We start from the raw sequence: 17571 nt of genomic DNA, 5'->3' as shown, positions 1-17571 counted from the left end.
CATTTGACCAAGTCTTGACCACAGAGAATATGAGTATTTTAGGAGTGCTTGTGTTGGTGTGTGCTTGCATTTTTGCTGCAGATACTATTTCTGTCAAATTTTTGTGTCATACAGTCTTTTAAATAGAATTTTAAACTTTATTTACTATTTATCTATATTTAGAAGGGTGTGGAAAAAAACCCCGCCATTGTAGCATTCATCATAACCGCTCATTTGGATTTTTCTTAATTGTAAATTCAATATCATTTGATATCTTTTGGTCAGTTAAATCACAGGAGAACATCATCATGGAGGCTTAAATATAAGTGTAAACCTCCAGTGTTCTTACATTCCTGTTTTACATTTTGATGATTTCCATAAGATTGTACTTTCCTAGGTCTCTTTCTCCTTCTCCCAACTTGTCCATATGTCATTTTTCATCTCAAAGAGGGTATTTTCAGGTTTTTCCATTTCATGCTTACAGCAAGTCAGTATTCTTAGCTGTTTTACAAAAAAATGAATTTATTTTGTCACTTCAGCACTTGATTTTCAATTTTAAAGTATTTTCCATAGTTACATTATGTATTTTTTTTAGGTTTTCAATTTCTTCTGCCAAATCACATATTTAGCTTTAATATACTTGTTAGAAATATTAAACTGTGCCTGACTCAGACTGATTAATTGTCAGAATATTGCTGAGTCTTTATTGAAATAAATGAAGTAAAAATGGGTTCACAGAAGGCTAGAATTTTCAGTGAAAATTGAAATTTCAATTTTAAACCTTTTGTGCAGGTTTAAAAATGGTGGCTGATCTGTCGTAGATACACCACTTCTACCTGTGCTGGTCACATTTCCAGGGCAGGCCTTTACACTTGCAGGCTCTGCCCCTGTTGGTTATGTTTGTCTCCATTAAGCCATGAGAACAGCTCTGTTACAGATACAGTGGATGAGTTCTGGAGCAGAGATGGGAAGGGGCTGTGTGAAGAAAGGCTGCTCACCAGAGACTGGTTCTTGAGTTTGCTGTTCACACTGCAGTGTGTGTCTGGTCTAGGAGCCCAGACTGACACATCATTATGGTAATTGAGGAGCACACAGTGAAATGTTGACAGAACAATAAAATACTTTGCTGTTAAATTGCTCAAGTGTAGGTTGGAGGGCTGTAGGTATGATGAAGCTGAGCTCCATTTACACTGACACAGAATAATGAGCTAAAGGGGATTAAAAGCACTAGTCAGAAATAATGTATGACTTTAAAAGAACACTTTTGAATCATATTGCTGTAAGGTTAAAAACATAAATTCCAAATTACTGGATTCATAGGCCCTATTTACTTCAAGAGACATGTAGAGTAATTTTTTGTAAGGGAACCTTCATCCACATAAACATAATTCCCATGTTCAGATGTGGCTTTGACACTTGGTAATTTAAATTCTCCTCTTCTAATGAAGAGGGTCTGCTGTTGTTTATCCTGAGCACCCAGACCAATATGCTCAAGGAATTGTTCGGGTCACTTTTAGGGAGACATATTAGGCTGAGCATCACAACAGGCTCCCCTCCTTCTTGGTACCACAGGCAATGGTCACACTCAGTGCCTTCAGTGAGAGAACGGACAGTGCCAGGGGTCAGGGTCAGTGTGCAGCAACTTCCCTGTGCCATTCCTTGCTCCTCACTCCTCCTGTGCTCCAGAATGGATCCCCATGAACCACAGTCCCTCTGGGGATGTCCTGGCTCGGTTCTGGATCACCTTCTCTTCCACTGACCTTGCTACACACTCGCTCCCACAGAAGCCACCCCCGCAGCCCCAACACTTCCAAAGCCTTGCCATAGACACAGCTTTCCATAGTAACACTCTAAATAGAGTGATTTCTTGTTTTTCTTCCTTTTCAGCCTGCCAAAGTCTTTGTTCTTAGCATGTTTAGTTAGGCTGTGCTTTTCTCAGCTGCATAGTATAAGAGTTTACTGGCCAACTTTTTCTCAAAATATATGTATTTTATAGTTTTTGTTTAAATTAAAGGAGAACAAAGCAATATCTTCAGATGAATGTATAAAACTTATTTGACCTGAATAAGCATTTTTTCCATTTTTGTCATTATTTGTATCACTTCAGCCATCTCAGAGTATATACCCATCTGAAAAATCTGTTCCAAATAGTGCAGTCATCACTCTGACAGTTATGTTGTATAGACTTTAAATGAATTGTGTCCCATTTTTCAATCTTCAAGCCATGTTATTAATTCAGTGTTCAAAACTCACTAGAAAGGAGGAGGAATAATTAAAAATACAAGTGCGAAAAGTATTTCCTTTCAAAAAGGTATGCCTCTGTAGTGAGAAACTGGCTAAATTTTTCAATGGGTGTAATAAGTTGATTACAACTTATAATATAAATATATATATTATAATAATATATATACACTTATACATCAATATAATATATTCATATATTAATATATAATATATTAATAAAATAATAAAATATTAAATCGTAATAATTATTAATTATTAAAATAATATTAAGATATACTATTGATATATAATATAAGTACATATATTATAAGTAATAAAATGTTGAAAAAAATTAGAACTGGTGGTTCAGTTTTTCACCTGCTCTAGAAAGGAAAGGGGTAGACAGCCTTCCTAGTCACTCCTTTTCAATTAATCCCTCAAACTTGAATGGAAAGTTCTGAAAAATGAAGACTAAAAGGAATTAAGCTGCTGGCAAATGAGAAACTTAGATGTTTTGAAAATTTTTAAATATATTGTCATGATTTTGTTAATCCTTTTTAACAAAGTAATAATTTGCCATAAAGAGCATTTATTTTATTTGAAAAAAACCCTAATGTTTTATTTAACTTAAATTTTCAATTTAATGTTTTATTTAACTTATCTGTTATAGAATGAAATAATTTTAAAAGGGGGGAAGAAATATGTAAATCTGTATTTTGGTTAATTCCAATAATTTTTAGAAAAGGGTTGATTTTTATTACTTCAATGAGCTCAAATATTTTTCCTAACTTTACAAGTAGGAAGTAATTTTCCTCAGTGTATGGTTTTAATATCAAGTATTTACAGATGAATTATAATGACATAGATGATGTCACAGCTGGGAAATTCTTGAAGTGTCAAAAACTGTATGGAACATTAAAGTGCCTGCAGTTATATTAGCTTATTTCTATAAGAATTATATTATTTGGGTTCTCCATACAGATATCCATTTAGAGTATGCTGATTTATATGCATGTACAGAGCCTCAGGCCTGGTACTTGTGTTTTTAGGATATATAAGTTGTCTTTTGAAGTACAGCTCTTCAGTTATTTACATTATGTTTTCTTTTAAACTGTGGTATAGGTTTGAAACTGTATCCACATGGGTATAGTGCTGCTTTTCAGAACTCTACTCATCTAAGAGGCAGCATTTGTTAGGCACTTTTTATTTATAGATATTTAAGAATAAGAGCTTAGTGTGCTTCTAATATAACTAGATTTAACTGCCATGACACTGGTTTCTACCTAAGCCATCTTTGCCTTTTAGGAAATGCACGTTGGTGCTCAATAACGTGTTTGCAGTGGCAGCTGCCTTGTTGATGTCCCTGTCCTTGCTGGCAGGGTCGTTTGAAATGCTCATACTGGGCCGCATTATCATGGGTGTTGATGCAGGTAAGCTTTGGTCACACTCTACATGACTGAAATGCTTGTGCCATGCACACACTTTCTCCTCTTCCCCAGTTAGAATTTGCTTGACATCAAAGAGGTATTTCAGGGACTAGCTGTAGCCACACTGTAGATTTCACTGGGACAAAATGGCACATGAAGAGCTGGTGGATCTGCTTGGAGGAGACACTGGAATGGATGCTCACCACGGCTGTTTCCCCACCTTTCCTCTTCCTGCCATGGTAGAGTGTATTTGTTTCCATGCCATGAAAATCCCTTGACTAGGAGAGTATTCTGTTTATGAACACTGCTTTTTGCTGTGTTTACAAGTTGTTGGATCCCATGCTAACGCACCTGCAGGACTAGGGAAGGTTTGACACCTCATCAATTGTTCCTATGGTCTTCCCAGTCTGAAAATAAACCATGGAGGCACTGCAGCTCCAGAATAATCTTGCAGCTGGAAGGAAGGGTTTCTGCTAATCTTTGTCTCAGATTACCATCAAGAAACCAAATTTCTGGAGCTGTGCAAATGTTGTCATTGCACAGACCAAGCTCATGCATTTGTTTGTTCTGCTCCTGGCTTTAAGCAGCATTCCAATTCTTATTTTATGCCTATTGTGAAGAGTTCATTGCAGCTATAAGCCTGTTTTGAGAGGAACATCTGCTAATACTGTTTACAGTAAAAATACTTCATCTGACAATGTCTGCTCTGTCTGACTGATGCATTGGGCTTTTTTCCCTTACCCACAACAGTCTTAACATGATTTTGCTTGCTTTGGGATGAGCAAATTTAAAACATAAAATCTGTTCTCCTGGAGATTCTCATCTCTGAGTAACCTTTGGTGCTCCACATCAAAAAGCAGCCTATGCACATCGCTGTAGATCTGTAACAGATAATCAGTCCCACAGATAATAAACGGTGTGAGAGTAATTAGACATACAAGGAAAATAATTCATGTTATGTGTGGATAGATATAATTCTGTTCCTTGCATGTTTTTATGCCACCCTTGTGAGCAGATTATCACTCAGGCACCTTTCAATAGAAATTTGTTGCATACCAGGCATAATAAAAATGTTTTGACTTAATATATGGGTTTTGTTCTTCCTTTGTAGGCATTTCCTTAAGTGCTCTCCCCATGTATTTGAGTGAAATATCGCCTAAGGAAATCCGTGGTTCATTGGGTCAGGTCACAGCAATTTTCATTTGTATTGGTGTTTTCACTGGTCAAGTTTTGGGGCTTCCAGAAATATTTGGGCAAGTAAGTATTTAAGAGACCTTCTCTATCAAAGAACACAAGCATGCTATAAGTGTCATATTTTCATGTTTTGATTAGATTCTTTGCAAAAGTGGAAAACAGAAATATTTCTTTTTTGAAGCACTTTGAAAAGTAATTTCCTCCATGCCTTCTAGAAGCATGTACTAAAAACATGACTTAGTTTGGTAGATGTGGCTGGCAATTTCAACAGCTTGAGTGCTTTGTGGACTACCTTATGCAGATCTCCTTCTCCCCCTTCCTTGATGTACATTTATTTTTTCTGGTTTCCTGTTTCTTTGGACACCATGGGAATGCTTAAGAGTTTTTATATTTTTGATCTCTAATTTTTCAATGTGAGATAGAACTAAAAAAGGCTTGGTTAGAGTTATTATGGGAACCTGAACAGGAAGACTCTTGCTTGGTGATTATAGTGTACCTTTTAGTGCAATCCTTATTTGTCCTGTTTTTAGACTAAGTGATAGTAAAGCAGAGTTAACACACACCTTTATGGAAAGATTATCTATTCAGATAAGACTTGTTTTGCTGTCATAGGCTGAGATTAACTTGGTGGCCACTGGATGTCATCATTGCTCTGAATAAATGAACTTGAGTTTTATCAAGCTGGCAATTGGAAATACAGATTCACACAACAGAATTTGGAAGGAACCACAGTGGTCGTCTGATCCGACCAGGTGCTTTCCATTCAGAGATGAATCTTCAAGGCAGTGTGGAGGAAAGGTCTGCAGCAATCCTCTTACACTGAAACTTAAATACAGAATCCCTTCTGACAGCCAGAAAAAGTAGCAAGGAGTAGGAAAGCGAGAGGAGCTTGTCCTTCTCTGTCTATCCAAAGGCAACTCCTTTGTAAATACATGATACCATTCTCCCTGACACTTTTATTTTTGCCTGACCAGCTTTCTTATTCTGTCCATTTGTTCTGTTCAGCTCTCCTGAGGGCAAATTATTTGATTCAATTTACCCTTTATTGAAGGATAGATTTGTCCCCTGCCCATCCAAAACAACAGATTTTAGGAAAAAACTTAAGATAGCTTTGATTGAGTGGCTTCTACAGATGTCCCTTCTCTTGCCTTGGAAGCAAGTCTATTACAGATGAGTGTATGAAATTTCAAGGGGCCAATTTGATTACTTAGAATGTGGCAGCCCTTATGTAGGAGGAGTTTTTTCTAATTTGGGTTTTTGAGACATGCATACACTTTTAAAGGTGAGATGTCATGAAAATTCTTATTCCTTGCTTCCAGCTCATTCTTGCCGGTTTTATTTCTCTTTTTGCCTTACTTTCATCACCATTGTTGCCGCTACCAAATTATGGAGGTAGTGTTTCTGCTTCTACAACCTGCTTTAGTGTGAAATCAATTAATATCACACCATTAAAGACAGACATAAATTTATGTAAGAAGAAATATGCTTCATCTGTAGAATTATTTTTTTCAAGATGGGTAACATCAGCATGTAAAAGAAGCAAAGTTTTGGCTGATGTGAATTACAGTATTTCCAGACAATTTATTTGAGGCAGCTTGAATATTCTAGTTGTATATGTGGGCGGGTCTTTTAATTTCTCTTGGTTTCAGTCAAGCCAGGATTTTTTCCCTAGATTTGTGGGGTTTCCATTGAAACTCCTTCAGCGGGAGGCAGTTTTTATTTTGCTGCTCTGTAGTTGTTTGTTTCTTATCAGAATTTGTTGTAAATAATGCTAGTTACTAATACTTGTCTTCTGTCATGTTTTTGGAAGTTTTCTGCTGAGATCTGTCATGTGTCTGTTACTTAAAAGTTGAACAAATATCTAAGAGGTTTTTAACCTTGATGTCTAAGCACTGATGGTTTTGGAGAAAGGAGGGACAAAAACAGAGATGAGTGTCTTGCTGGAAGAGACTCTGAAAAAGGGATGGACATGAGAAGGGATGTCAGCACAGCTGAGGTGCTTCTTGTAGGAGGAGGTAACAGCAGCATTGCTTGTGTGGTCAAGTAAAGGGAGGGAAGGAACTGACTGCCCCTTGTTAACATGAGAAAGAAGGAATAGAGTGGCTTAATCTCAAAGAAAATATAGCTACAAGAATGATTTTTTATAAATATTGTGTGAATAGTTGCATGCTGAAATTCACCAGAGCGATGTTTGGAACAGAATCCTGGCTGAAGTAGCTTGAGCAGAAAATTTAAATTTTAAATTGGAGCTTGATGCAATTATGTGGATTATGAGGTTGCTGTCTTCAGTGGTTCTGTAGAAGACTCCACAGAAAAAGAAAGTGTTTATGTTGGCTGTGGGGCATAGTGTTAACGAGCATTTATTAACAACCTAAGTGATGACTTCCTCTGTTATCAAATGCAAAAGTGTATCTTTAAATGTGAAGCTGTGATAAAAATAGCTCTAAAGCAATGAATATTACTTGAGGCAATTCAGAAGCCCTTACTGCTTTTTGTATCAAGTAGGTTAAGCAGACCTAAATTGATTTTTAGCAATCTTTTGTTTGCCAAGGTTGGTCGGGGTGCAGCAGGAGGCATGTGGGCAGCCCCAGGTGCAGTGCTGAGGGTCAGCTCTGGCTGGGTTAGTGCCTTAAGGCTGTTGGCTGTTTCCTATTCCTTCCTGTTCCTTCAGTTTTCCCAAGCTTTCTACAGGAAAGGCTGAGGATTGACAATCTTCTCACTTCTTTCTGGTATCTTTTCATGCCAGTTCTGTCAACTTATTCTCATTCTTTTCATTCTCAGTCTTTTTGAGCAACTGTTATTTATTCTCTAGAACCTTTCTGGTTTTTTGGTTGGTTTTTTTTCCACCACCTTCTACAGTGTGCTTCCTCTGTCCTCCTCCCATCACTTGTGATTTTTGTGTTTTAGGTTAAATTTCACCTCTTCTAGTAACACAAGCTCTTTAATCTCTTTCTCACTGTGTAAGCTATTCTCTTAAATAATTCTTAGTTTAAATTTGAACCTAGTAGAACAAGATAATACAGCTAACCCAGATCAAATAATACTTTAAAAAATAGAATTATATTAAATATTTCCTGTTTTTCCTGGATATGTTTTGTCTGAAGTATTAATTTCTGTGTTCTGCCATATTGACATGAACTAGACAAATATGACTATGTACAATTTTTAAATTATAGTATAAAAGAGCAAATGCAACAAAAAATTTACAATATAATAAAGATCATAACACCTAAATACAGGCATTTTTTTGATTCTGAATATATATAATTTTATTATATTTGTCATCAAAGACACTAAGTTGAGAATGTGTTTCTTCAGAATGCAGTGTTTACCAAGAGTTATTATTTGAAGGAGAAAAGCTGCAGTTGTGACAATAGTCCTCTGCTGCATTTACTTGATTAATCTTCCTTGCTTTCCACAGCCCTAATTGCCTTCCATCCAACAAATCACAGTAATGCTTTTTATTCAAGATTCAGATTCTAATAGGTCATAACCTATGAGAAAACCTATCTGCAATGTCTCCACCGAGGTTTGGGAAATGCCACCCATTCGGTAAAGCGTGGTCAGAGTACAGAGCACGATGACTTCATGTGCTGGTGACCTGCTTCTCCCCATCATCCCAACTGCTGAGAGCTGTGTGCTTATTTTCATGTGCTGGCATCTTGTGTTCTGTGAGCCAGAGTCCTTAATTCCTCAGGAAGCCATGGCATCTGCAGATGACAGCTTGGTGCAGGCCCACAGGTGTGCAATGATGTTATCTGCTGTAATGTGGGCACTGCTGAATTGTTGCCACTGGCTACACGATTATTTAATTCAGGCCATTTTTGGTTGTACAGCATGTGCAGCTTTCCATATATCTGACTGAAGGAAAAAAACATAATAAGATAAGGACAAACTATCCCAGATTGTCACTTCTTCAAGTGCTGCCCTTCAGGTATTTTCGTTCTCTCTGTTTCTCTGATTCTGCAATTGAATCACCCAGCCTATTTTTCCTGACAGATTGCTCCTGCAAAGCAAAGGCCAGTGCACTGTCAACTTCAGTTTTGAAAGTTCAAATTTACACTTACTGTCTTGGGGGATATTGTCTGGCCTGATTCTGGCGTATTCTTTAGCTCTCCCTCTAGCTAACTCTAGTTCCTCTTGCATGGAATTATCTGCTCCACAGGTTTTCCTTAGCATGGTAACATTTTCTAAACTTTGTAAACCATCAGACTATCTATTCTACAGCTTCATTTGTTTAATGAGAGTGGACTTTAATCTTCCCTTAAATTACAGAGGATTTAGTTTCTGAATACATTTTCAATAGTCACAGTGTTCTTATTGTCAATATGCATTGAGCTTCAGTGTCTCTCTCATCCGTGTATGAGTACAAGAGAGAAAAAAATGTTTCACAGTGTGTATATTTACTCAGGACAGGTAAAGCTGAAACAGCTGCCATTGCCATGCTCTCCTCAGACCTCTGCTTTGACCCCCTTTTCCTGTGCCTGGTGTCAGGCTTTGCCAAGCTGCAGTTTTTCCCTGGAATTGGCCCCAGTGGCTGGCCTGCTCTGGCTGCTTCTCTGACTGAACAGCTGCTTGCCGCTGGTATACCAATGGAGAAATAGGAATTTTTTGTTTGTTTGTTTGCTTTGGCAACCCTCCTTTATACACTTCGGGTGTTTCTAGGTCATGCACCCAGGAGCTTGTCTAACTACATGATTGCATTGTTTCCTAGTGGATAGTATGTTACTGTAAAAACCTTGCTTTGCTTGCATCCTGAGACTCACCAGGGGAACATTTCTGAACAAATTCTATTAGTGTGTTAGTGTTTAAAGGAAAAAAAAATTAAATCTAGACTAAACAGAAAAAAAAAATAAAATTCTTGATGTGTCCATCTTTTGAATGTTGCAAGTAGAGTATATTTGGTCATTCTTTTTCTAAAAGAGTGTAATCAAGCTGTACAAGGTACAGGAGCAAGCAGCAATGACTAGATTTGGGAAGTGGCTTCTTGAGGAGAAAAATCGGGGTTAAACAGCTCTTATGGGTAACCCCATGCTGGGGAAACACTCAAAGCATGAGTGCACCAGAAACAAAGAGCACCAGAGAAGGTTTAGTATTTATCTTGAAGTGACATGCTGTCTTTTCTAGACTCCTCTCAATCTTTCTTTAAAAGCATTTGTAATTTATTGCAAAACTCTAATGTACATGGTTAGAATTACAAACTTCATTAGTTGTATATTGTCTTTGTCATAGAAGACATATTAATTAGCCTAATTACACTTTTTTGAGGATTTTTAGCAGCTTTAATGCATATTTGGCAAAGGAATACCTGTTTTTAAAAAGGTATTTATCTGGAAATAGGTTTGTGACACATGATGACACTGGCCAAACTCACAACTCATTATTTTAGCAAAGAAATTCTGCTACTGATATAAATATCAATATCAATTTCTGCAGGAAATTGAGCTAAATCTGGAAAAGAACCAATAAACCCCATAGACACAGACACTGTACTATATGTCTAGTAAGGAAACCTCTCTCTGATGAGTCCCTGTCAAGTTTTTTTACACAAGTGAACTTTGCTGAGGAATAGTTGTGATAAAACTAAAAGCTTCTGTAGATGCTGTGTCAAACTCTAATTTTCTTTACCAGACCTCTTAAAAATGATGTATTTGATGTGAAGGATCACTGTGGATTTAAAAAAGTTTATATAGGAATTTTTCATTTTGCTCTACCAAGGTCTTTTAAAAGCACTCCCTCACCTGCACAAAAATAGACAGTGATGGAATAGGTTGTACAACCCGTGCAGCTGAAGACTGTTCTGAAAATGAGCTTTGATTTTACTTGTCAAAGCTTCATATTCAGCTTGATTTTTCCTTTGTTTTTCTTTTTTTTAACTGATCCTTCTTCCTAAGACTCTTGACTCAGATTCAGGAATTCCTTAAAACCTGTCATTAAATTTTAGATGAGTACAGAAAGCTATTTCAAAGCACTCTAGGGACCTGAAACCTGCAGGTGGACACCAATGGCAAAATGGTCTGTTGGGGGTGCTCTTGAAATGAATCTGACACATTAGCATGATAACACAAAGTATGAATCAACCAGTTTCTTATTATCTTTCTGTGAGCTCTTCTGTATGTTTACCTTCTCCTCGAGCGACTATAGTTAAAAAAATTCTTCTTTAAAATACAAGTGGGAATTTTGAAATATGGAACAGAGAGCTCTTGTGGCAATAAGAGACAGGTGAACTCTTGCAGCTTCAGGCAGTGTGTTGGAAATTAAAGCAGCTTATGCCTTATGCTGTCAACAGAATATTAAAAGGTGTTTGTACTTTCCATTAAAGACAAATGCCTCCACCAGTTTAGCATTTTCCAGGATCACTTGAAACCCTAAAATGTCCTGTTCATAATAATTTCAAACATCTGGCTATGTAGAATAGAAAAAAAAACCATAACATCTTCACTCTGCCTAGTTATATTCTAAAAATACTGTGAACTGAAGCAAAGTCTAGTTTGGAAGTCAGTAATTAGTGGTGTAGCCAGAGTTCCAGTCCTGTTCAGTATCTTCATTAATGACCCTGATGATGGTGGAGTTGTTTGTATCTGTAGAAACATGCTGCTTTGTGGAGTTTATTTTAGTATATACATTGCTAGTTCTTAATGAGTTCTTAAGAGCAAAGGTTAGTGTAGGACTTGGGAAAAATCACAGGAATTTTTCTCATCAGCTCTGGTTCCCAGTTGTGGGGATTTTGGTAAGGATTTTTCAAAGTTTAGAGCAGGAGTTTGCGGGTGTGGTCTCATGGTACTCCTGGAAACCACTATGCTATTGGCCAGGCTTGCAAAAGGTGACTCCAAGTTACCCTGGTCCCTACCAATTCACTGGACTGCTGAGTCTTTTAAAAATACAGAAGCAAGTCTGCTTTATATTTGTGTAGTAAAATACAGAGCTTGGAATGAAAAGCTAAAGCCTTCCCTGGAGAGTGTTTTAAGACTTCTGCTAAAGATACAGGAGACACACTGGTGCTTGTAAGTGGCTGCTCAGATCCTTAAGGGGATGATATCACTAAGAGTAACTCAGAGAAACACCCTCACAGAGGGAGGGAGGGAGGGAGGGAGGGAGGGAGGGAGGAAGGAAGGAAGGAAGGAAGGAAGGAAGGAAGGAAGGAAGGAAGGAAGGAAGGAAGGAAGGAAGGAAGGAAGGAAGGAAGGAAGGAAGGAAGGAAGGAAGGAAGGAAGGAAGGAAGGAAGGAAGGAAGGAAGGAAGGAAGGAAGGAAGGAAGGAAGGAAGGAAGGAAGGAAGGAAGGAAGGAAGGAAGGAAGGAAGGAAGGAAGGAAGGAAGGAAGGAAGGAAGGAAGGAAGGAAGGAAGGAAGGAAGGAAGGAAGGATTTCAGTGCTCAATCAGATAGTCACTAATTTCAGCAGGTGTTTGGTATCTGCCTGCACTTCCTGCAAATTGCTATCAGGCATGCCAATTAATTCACTTGCTTGAAGCAGTGATTTTGAAGATGGCAAACTTTTTTCAAATATTCTCAGTTATTTTCTTTTCTAGCAATGGGAGGTTTCCATCCTCTTCTCACAGTTATATGTAAGGCACCAAGTTTCTTGCTGCTGAAGCAATTTCCAAGTCTTTTATCAAGACTCAAGCACTTCGATACAAGCTGTGAGTTGCTGATCAGGGACATGAAGGTTAACTCACCCAAGGGCTGGTTGATCCAGCCAAGGGAAGATGCTGTGCAAGTACCACACACAGCCTTAGTGGTGCTGATAAAAGTACAGAAATGCTACCAGGACCCTCTGGGCTGTTGTATATTCATAGCTCAGTAGGACCCATAGGAAGAAGTCTATTCTGTTATACCAGCCCTGCTAGGGGAATGTGGTTCATGCTGATGTAGTTCTAATGGACATATTAAGTGCAGTACTTTGTTTGTATCTATTGTGGATCAGTTCAGATTATGCATTTACTGGAGATTATAAATCAACTTTTTATTGATACCCTGAGACAGACACAATGATATTTATTAATTCCTTTTCTGTACAGAACTTGTTAAGTAATGCATGGGAAAACATCTGTGTATCTTCATATTTGCAAATGAGTTTCAGACCATTAAAGTTGTGCTGTGAGGCTTCAATTCCCAAAGTTTTAACCACATATGGCTGATGGGCCATATGTAATACTGAAAGGTTGCAGTTCTGCATTTGGGCAGGAGAACATCTTACAGGAGAGGAGTTGTCTGAAAGTGGAAGTGTCGTTATGGAAACAAGAGCACAGTGGAGATAGATATGTAATTTAGACTCAACAATGAACAAAAGACTTAATGGCTGAGCATCTAACATTGGGATGAAAGTTTATCATCAGTGAGGACTGCTACTCATAGACAGTGAAACAACACTCACCTGACTCTTGAGAAGATTTCTAGGTAGCTGTTCTCTGCTTAATTAGGTCAGTTGGAAAAGCAGTAGACAATTTTCCTGGAAAGATATCCTTCAATAGGGGTGAAGGAAAGGAAGACATCAAAACACTGTGGAGGCAGATAGCAGGTGCTTGTAATTTTCTCCTTATCCACTGAAACACATGTAACTAAACTTAGAGTATTTGTTTATACTAATATTTAAAATATGACTTTCTGCTACTTTATCAGACTTTAAAAGGTGAGTTTTTCACTCACTGTAGCTGACCTAATAACAAATAGTGTCTGTCTATAAAACTTATCTTACCCTGTGTGGGTGGGACTCTGCTTCACATGTTTAGGAGCAAGTGAACATTTCAGATTTGCCTGTTTCCTTAATGCTTCAGTACTTGATAATATTTACAAATCTGTTATTAAGTAATATATCTAAAACAATTTGACTTGTGACTTCCTTCCAAGTGTGTTTCACACACTGGGGAGATAACCACCACTTAAGTATTTTTGAAGGTTCTTAACCTTCAAGATTAACATTTCAGTTTTACTTCCTATTATACATTGTAAGACTACTCACTATTGCAAATTCATGTCCTAATATGTAAATTTGGCCTTTACAAATTAGATATTAATGCCATGGTAAGTTGGTCAAGCACTGTAAGATAGCATGCAATCATCATATTGAGTAGGAGGGTGTGTTTTCTACTCTTGAGTGCCTTTTCTTTTGAAACTGCTGGCAAAAGTCAAAAAATGGGTGGTATATTCTTGATTAGTATTTTGAAGTATTTTTAAAAATTTGAAGTAAATGTCAGATTAAAATTAATTCGTTTTTGTTTTTTTAAAGTCCAAACCAGATTTTTTGTCATTAAAAAAATGTTAAGATTAAATGTTCAGCCATTTCACTTGTTCTTAAAACAGCAAACATGCTTTGGGTATTTTTATGTGTATTTTTCTCTTAACCTTGATATACCTTAGTTTAACTTTCATAACTTCAGTCTGGCAAAATATAATCACATAAAAAAGATTTGCATCTAATCCAATTTCTAGATGCCTTGGAGCACTTTTCTTCATCTCCCACTGCAGTCCCAAAAGGATACAGGTCTCTGGAGTTCTATGTGTTGCATCCGCCAGTCCCACAGGGACATCTGAGGTACCCAAGTGCATCAGAATAATAGTATGTTCTCATGTTTGAAAAACTGAGTCTTATCCTCCTCAATTATTTTAATCTACTATTTTTATATTTTGTTATTTATGGATGCTAACTGGAGTTTAAATGCATCACTGAAAGGAAGTTCTGACAGAAATTTTGCCTAGCTCCAGTATACCTCTAATATTTCTTCCTAAAGAAGATGAATTTATATGCTGGATGCTGATAATGTGAAAGCTTCCCATTCCCCATTGCTTTTTTTCTGAATTTTTTGCTTCTCTTGGAGATGAATAAGAAATGAAGACAAATTATGTCATATAAGTGTGCAGTAAAAGGTTAGTTCTTACTCCAACAAAAAGTTGGAGGAACTTGTAACAGATACTTTAATTCTCCCTTTCAGTACATGATCTAACATGCCATTTAGTGAAGAGAAAATCGTGGGACTCAGACACCAGACACTTTCAAAGCTGTTTTAAGTTCTCATCCAAAGGCCATTTACTCAGTAACAAAAATCTCCTGCTGATTTCTGTGAATTTTACATCAGACTTGTACAGCCTTAAGTCTGGTGACTTTCTGTGATTATTACTTGGGAAGATACTGATACTTGAGTAATCTTCTTGTCAGAGCTGTAGCTGTAGTAGTGACCTGTAAAAATACACATCTGGGTGCAGAACAGAGGTGAAATACACATATTATCTGAGTTGCCTCTGTTTTAAACAGGAAGGTAACCACTTTGTAACTGTTATTGAAATATGTTTCGACAAATTGTGTTACAGAAATGGTCATGCAAAGAGAAAATTGTGTCCAGCAGGGATATAGCTGTGAGATTAGCATCCTCTGCAGCCAGAGGAGGATGTAGAGCAGTGTTTGGAGGGGTACAAGGAAGGCAATTGTTCTGTACCTTACTTGAGTAGCTGCTCTGAAGCCTGAGATGGAGAAGTTCTCTGTTCTCAGCTGCCTCCTGATCATCATCACTGTGCCATACCCTTGACTAAAGGAAGAAAAGACAGTTCTAATGCTAAGAAATTAGTTCCATCTCAGTGCTTTTTCAGTCCCTGGCCCCAGGCCAGTGTGGTTGTCCTTTACTTTTAGGGGTGTTTTATGTGGTATGGTAGCAGATTGACAGAGAAATGCTGAATTTGTGCAGTATTCTGGGCTTTGTATGCCTAAGTAAGTTTACCCTAAGTCTGTTCTGAGCAGGGATACAATCTTTTTTGTGGGGAAAATGGAATATTTCTGATATGCATTTTTTGTGCCAAGTCTCTACAAGAAAGGACAAAATTCAATTACTTGAATATAAGCACATAGTATCATCTTGATGCCCTACGGTACCTTAGATGTCCCTGTGGGACTGGCAGATGTGACACAGAATATCACAGAGACCTGCATCCTTCTGTAGCTGCAGCAGGAGGCTGAGGCAAGATGCTTCAGGTCATCTAAAATTAGACTAGATGGAATTCTTTCTGTCTGTGTGTGTGATTATATTTTGCCAACTAAAATTTTAAAAGTGTTCCTGCTTCTTATAGAACATGAAAGAGACTACCAAATTACTGTTTCCTGGATATTTTCAACATCTTGCATTGGATGCAAGATTGGATGCATTGGAAAGAGACAGGCTTTTGTCTCTTTGTCCCCCACATACAAAATGAGTAAAATATGTCATTTTACACGATAAAGTTATGCAGAAAAGCCATTTCTGTTTGTAAGTTGTTCAGCACTGTAGTAAACTCATCACAACCCCATCCCCAAAGAATTAATTCCAGAATAACTACTTAAATGGTGACTATTTAATAGTGACTGGTAAATAGACTTGCTCACTGAGAGATCACAGTTCATCCTGTGCACTGAATGCTAAAAAGGGGAAAAGAGTATTGATTTTGATACCAGCTCCTGCAAGTGGTAGAGGTAGCCAAGCCCTTGACAGTTCTGTGAGGCAGCGTGGTGGTTACACAGGGATGCAGAGCAGGGCTGGGGAGTGCCCTGTACCACTCCTGAGCCCAGGAGAAGGTGTTTGGTTATGGGCATTTCCCTGTGGCTCTAGAACAGACAGGAGACAGGATGTGGGAAGCTTGCCCAGGAACAGTTGGGTCAGGATGCTTGATGGGACATGGGGATCTCCACAGCACAGAAACCCAAACTCTGGGCAGAGAGCACACAAGGAGCCTGACTGTGCAGTAGTGGCTGACGCTCAGTTGGGAATGGGGAGTGAGATCTATGTCCAGATTATGCTTTTAAAATAAATACATAAGAAAATAAAATCAAATTATTAAACTGAAAGAGGAGAGGTTTAGCACAGATGTTGGGAAGAAATCCTTCACTGTGAGAGCACTGAGACACTGGACCAGACTTCCCAGAGAAGCTGTGGATGCCCCAGCCCTGGAAGTGTTCAAGGCCAGGTGGATGGGGCTCTGAGCAACCTGGGATAGTGGAAGGTGACCCTGCCCATGTCAGGGGTTGGAACAAGATGATCCTTGAGGCCCCTTCCAAACCATTCTATGTTTCTCTGTTTCTGTGAAATTATTTAGAGAGAAACAGAGAGTGAAGCCTGTCACAGTTGCATATTTCCTTACTCAGTCTTTTTGATCCTGTTATCCATCTCACGCTGGGATATTCAATTGGCCACACTAGATCTTTCAGAAAATGGCTGCCCATATCCAGGGCACTACAGCACTTCTTCCCACCTCTGTTGCATAACCCCATTAACAATTCTATTTTCCCTTTAAAATTTATCTATGTTCCTATTGTTAACCTGGTCTGTGTTGAGTGTCTTCACATTTTATCAAAATCTTCCTAATTGCTGAGAATATTAAATGTAACTGGTGCTTAAATAGATTATTGAGTTTGATATGGATAGTTCAGCTGTCAGCAGTGCCTGTTGACTTTTCCCCATGCCACTTTCTGTTCCATCTTTTGATGGCTACAGTAAGTTCCATTTTCTGCACTTTAGCTGATGATTTTCTGACATGGCAATGTTTTCTTAAATGTATTTCAGTGCACCTTAACCTTGTCTCACTCTCAGCTGATAAATCCATGTCATGATTTATCTCCCTCCCTTCCACCCAATCTTCTGTCTCAGCAGTTTTGCACTTTATTGCATCAACCTTTGAATGAGTCTGTGGTTGTCAAACTTGCTCTACTGTTTAACTGTCTTTTGTAAATACATCAAAGCCAGGTTTTTCATGCTCCAGCCTAAGCAAATATCCATAATGTGACAGTTTAA

The 17571-nt window shown here is 38.0% G+C and overlaps 1 protein-coding gene across 4 annotated transcripts in view; it reads left to right on the top strand.

The window, feature by feature from the left end:
• The window catches only part of SLC2A9 (solute carrier family 2 member 9), a 103612-nt gene that overhangs the window by 28590 nt on the left and 57451 nt on the right, over positions 1 to 17571 (top strand). For all 4 annotated transcript variants that reach the window (XM_086889104.1, XM_086889103.1, XM_086889105.1 and 1 more), the window contains 2 exons: positions 3508 to 3632; positions 4741 to 4886. In XM_086889104.1, coding sequence (XP_086745230.1) covers positions 3508 to 3632; positions 4741 to 4886 — 271 coding nt within the window. The remainder of the gene's footprint in view (positions 1 to 3507; positions 3633 to 4740; positions 4887 to 17571) is intronic.

The sequence above is a fragment of the Cyanistes caeruleus genome, chromosome 5, assembly GCF_971803275.1.
Source record: "Cyanistes caeruleus chromosome 5, bCyaCae1.hap1.1, whole genome shotgun sequence".
NCBI classification, from domain to species: domain Eukaryota; kingdom Metazoa; phylum Chordata; class Aves; order Passeriformes; family Paridae; genus Cyanistes; species Cyanistes caeruleus.
Note: the sequence above shows the minus strand (reverse complement) of the source record. Positions and strands in the feature narration are given on the sequence as shown.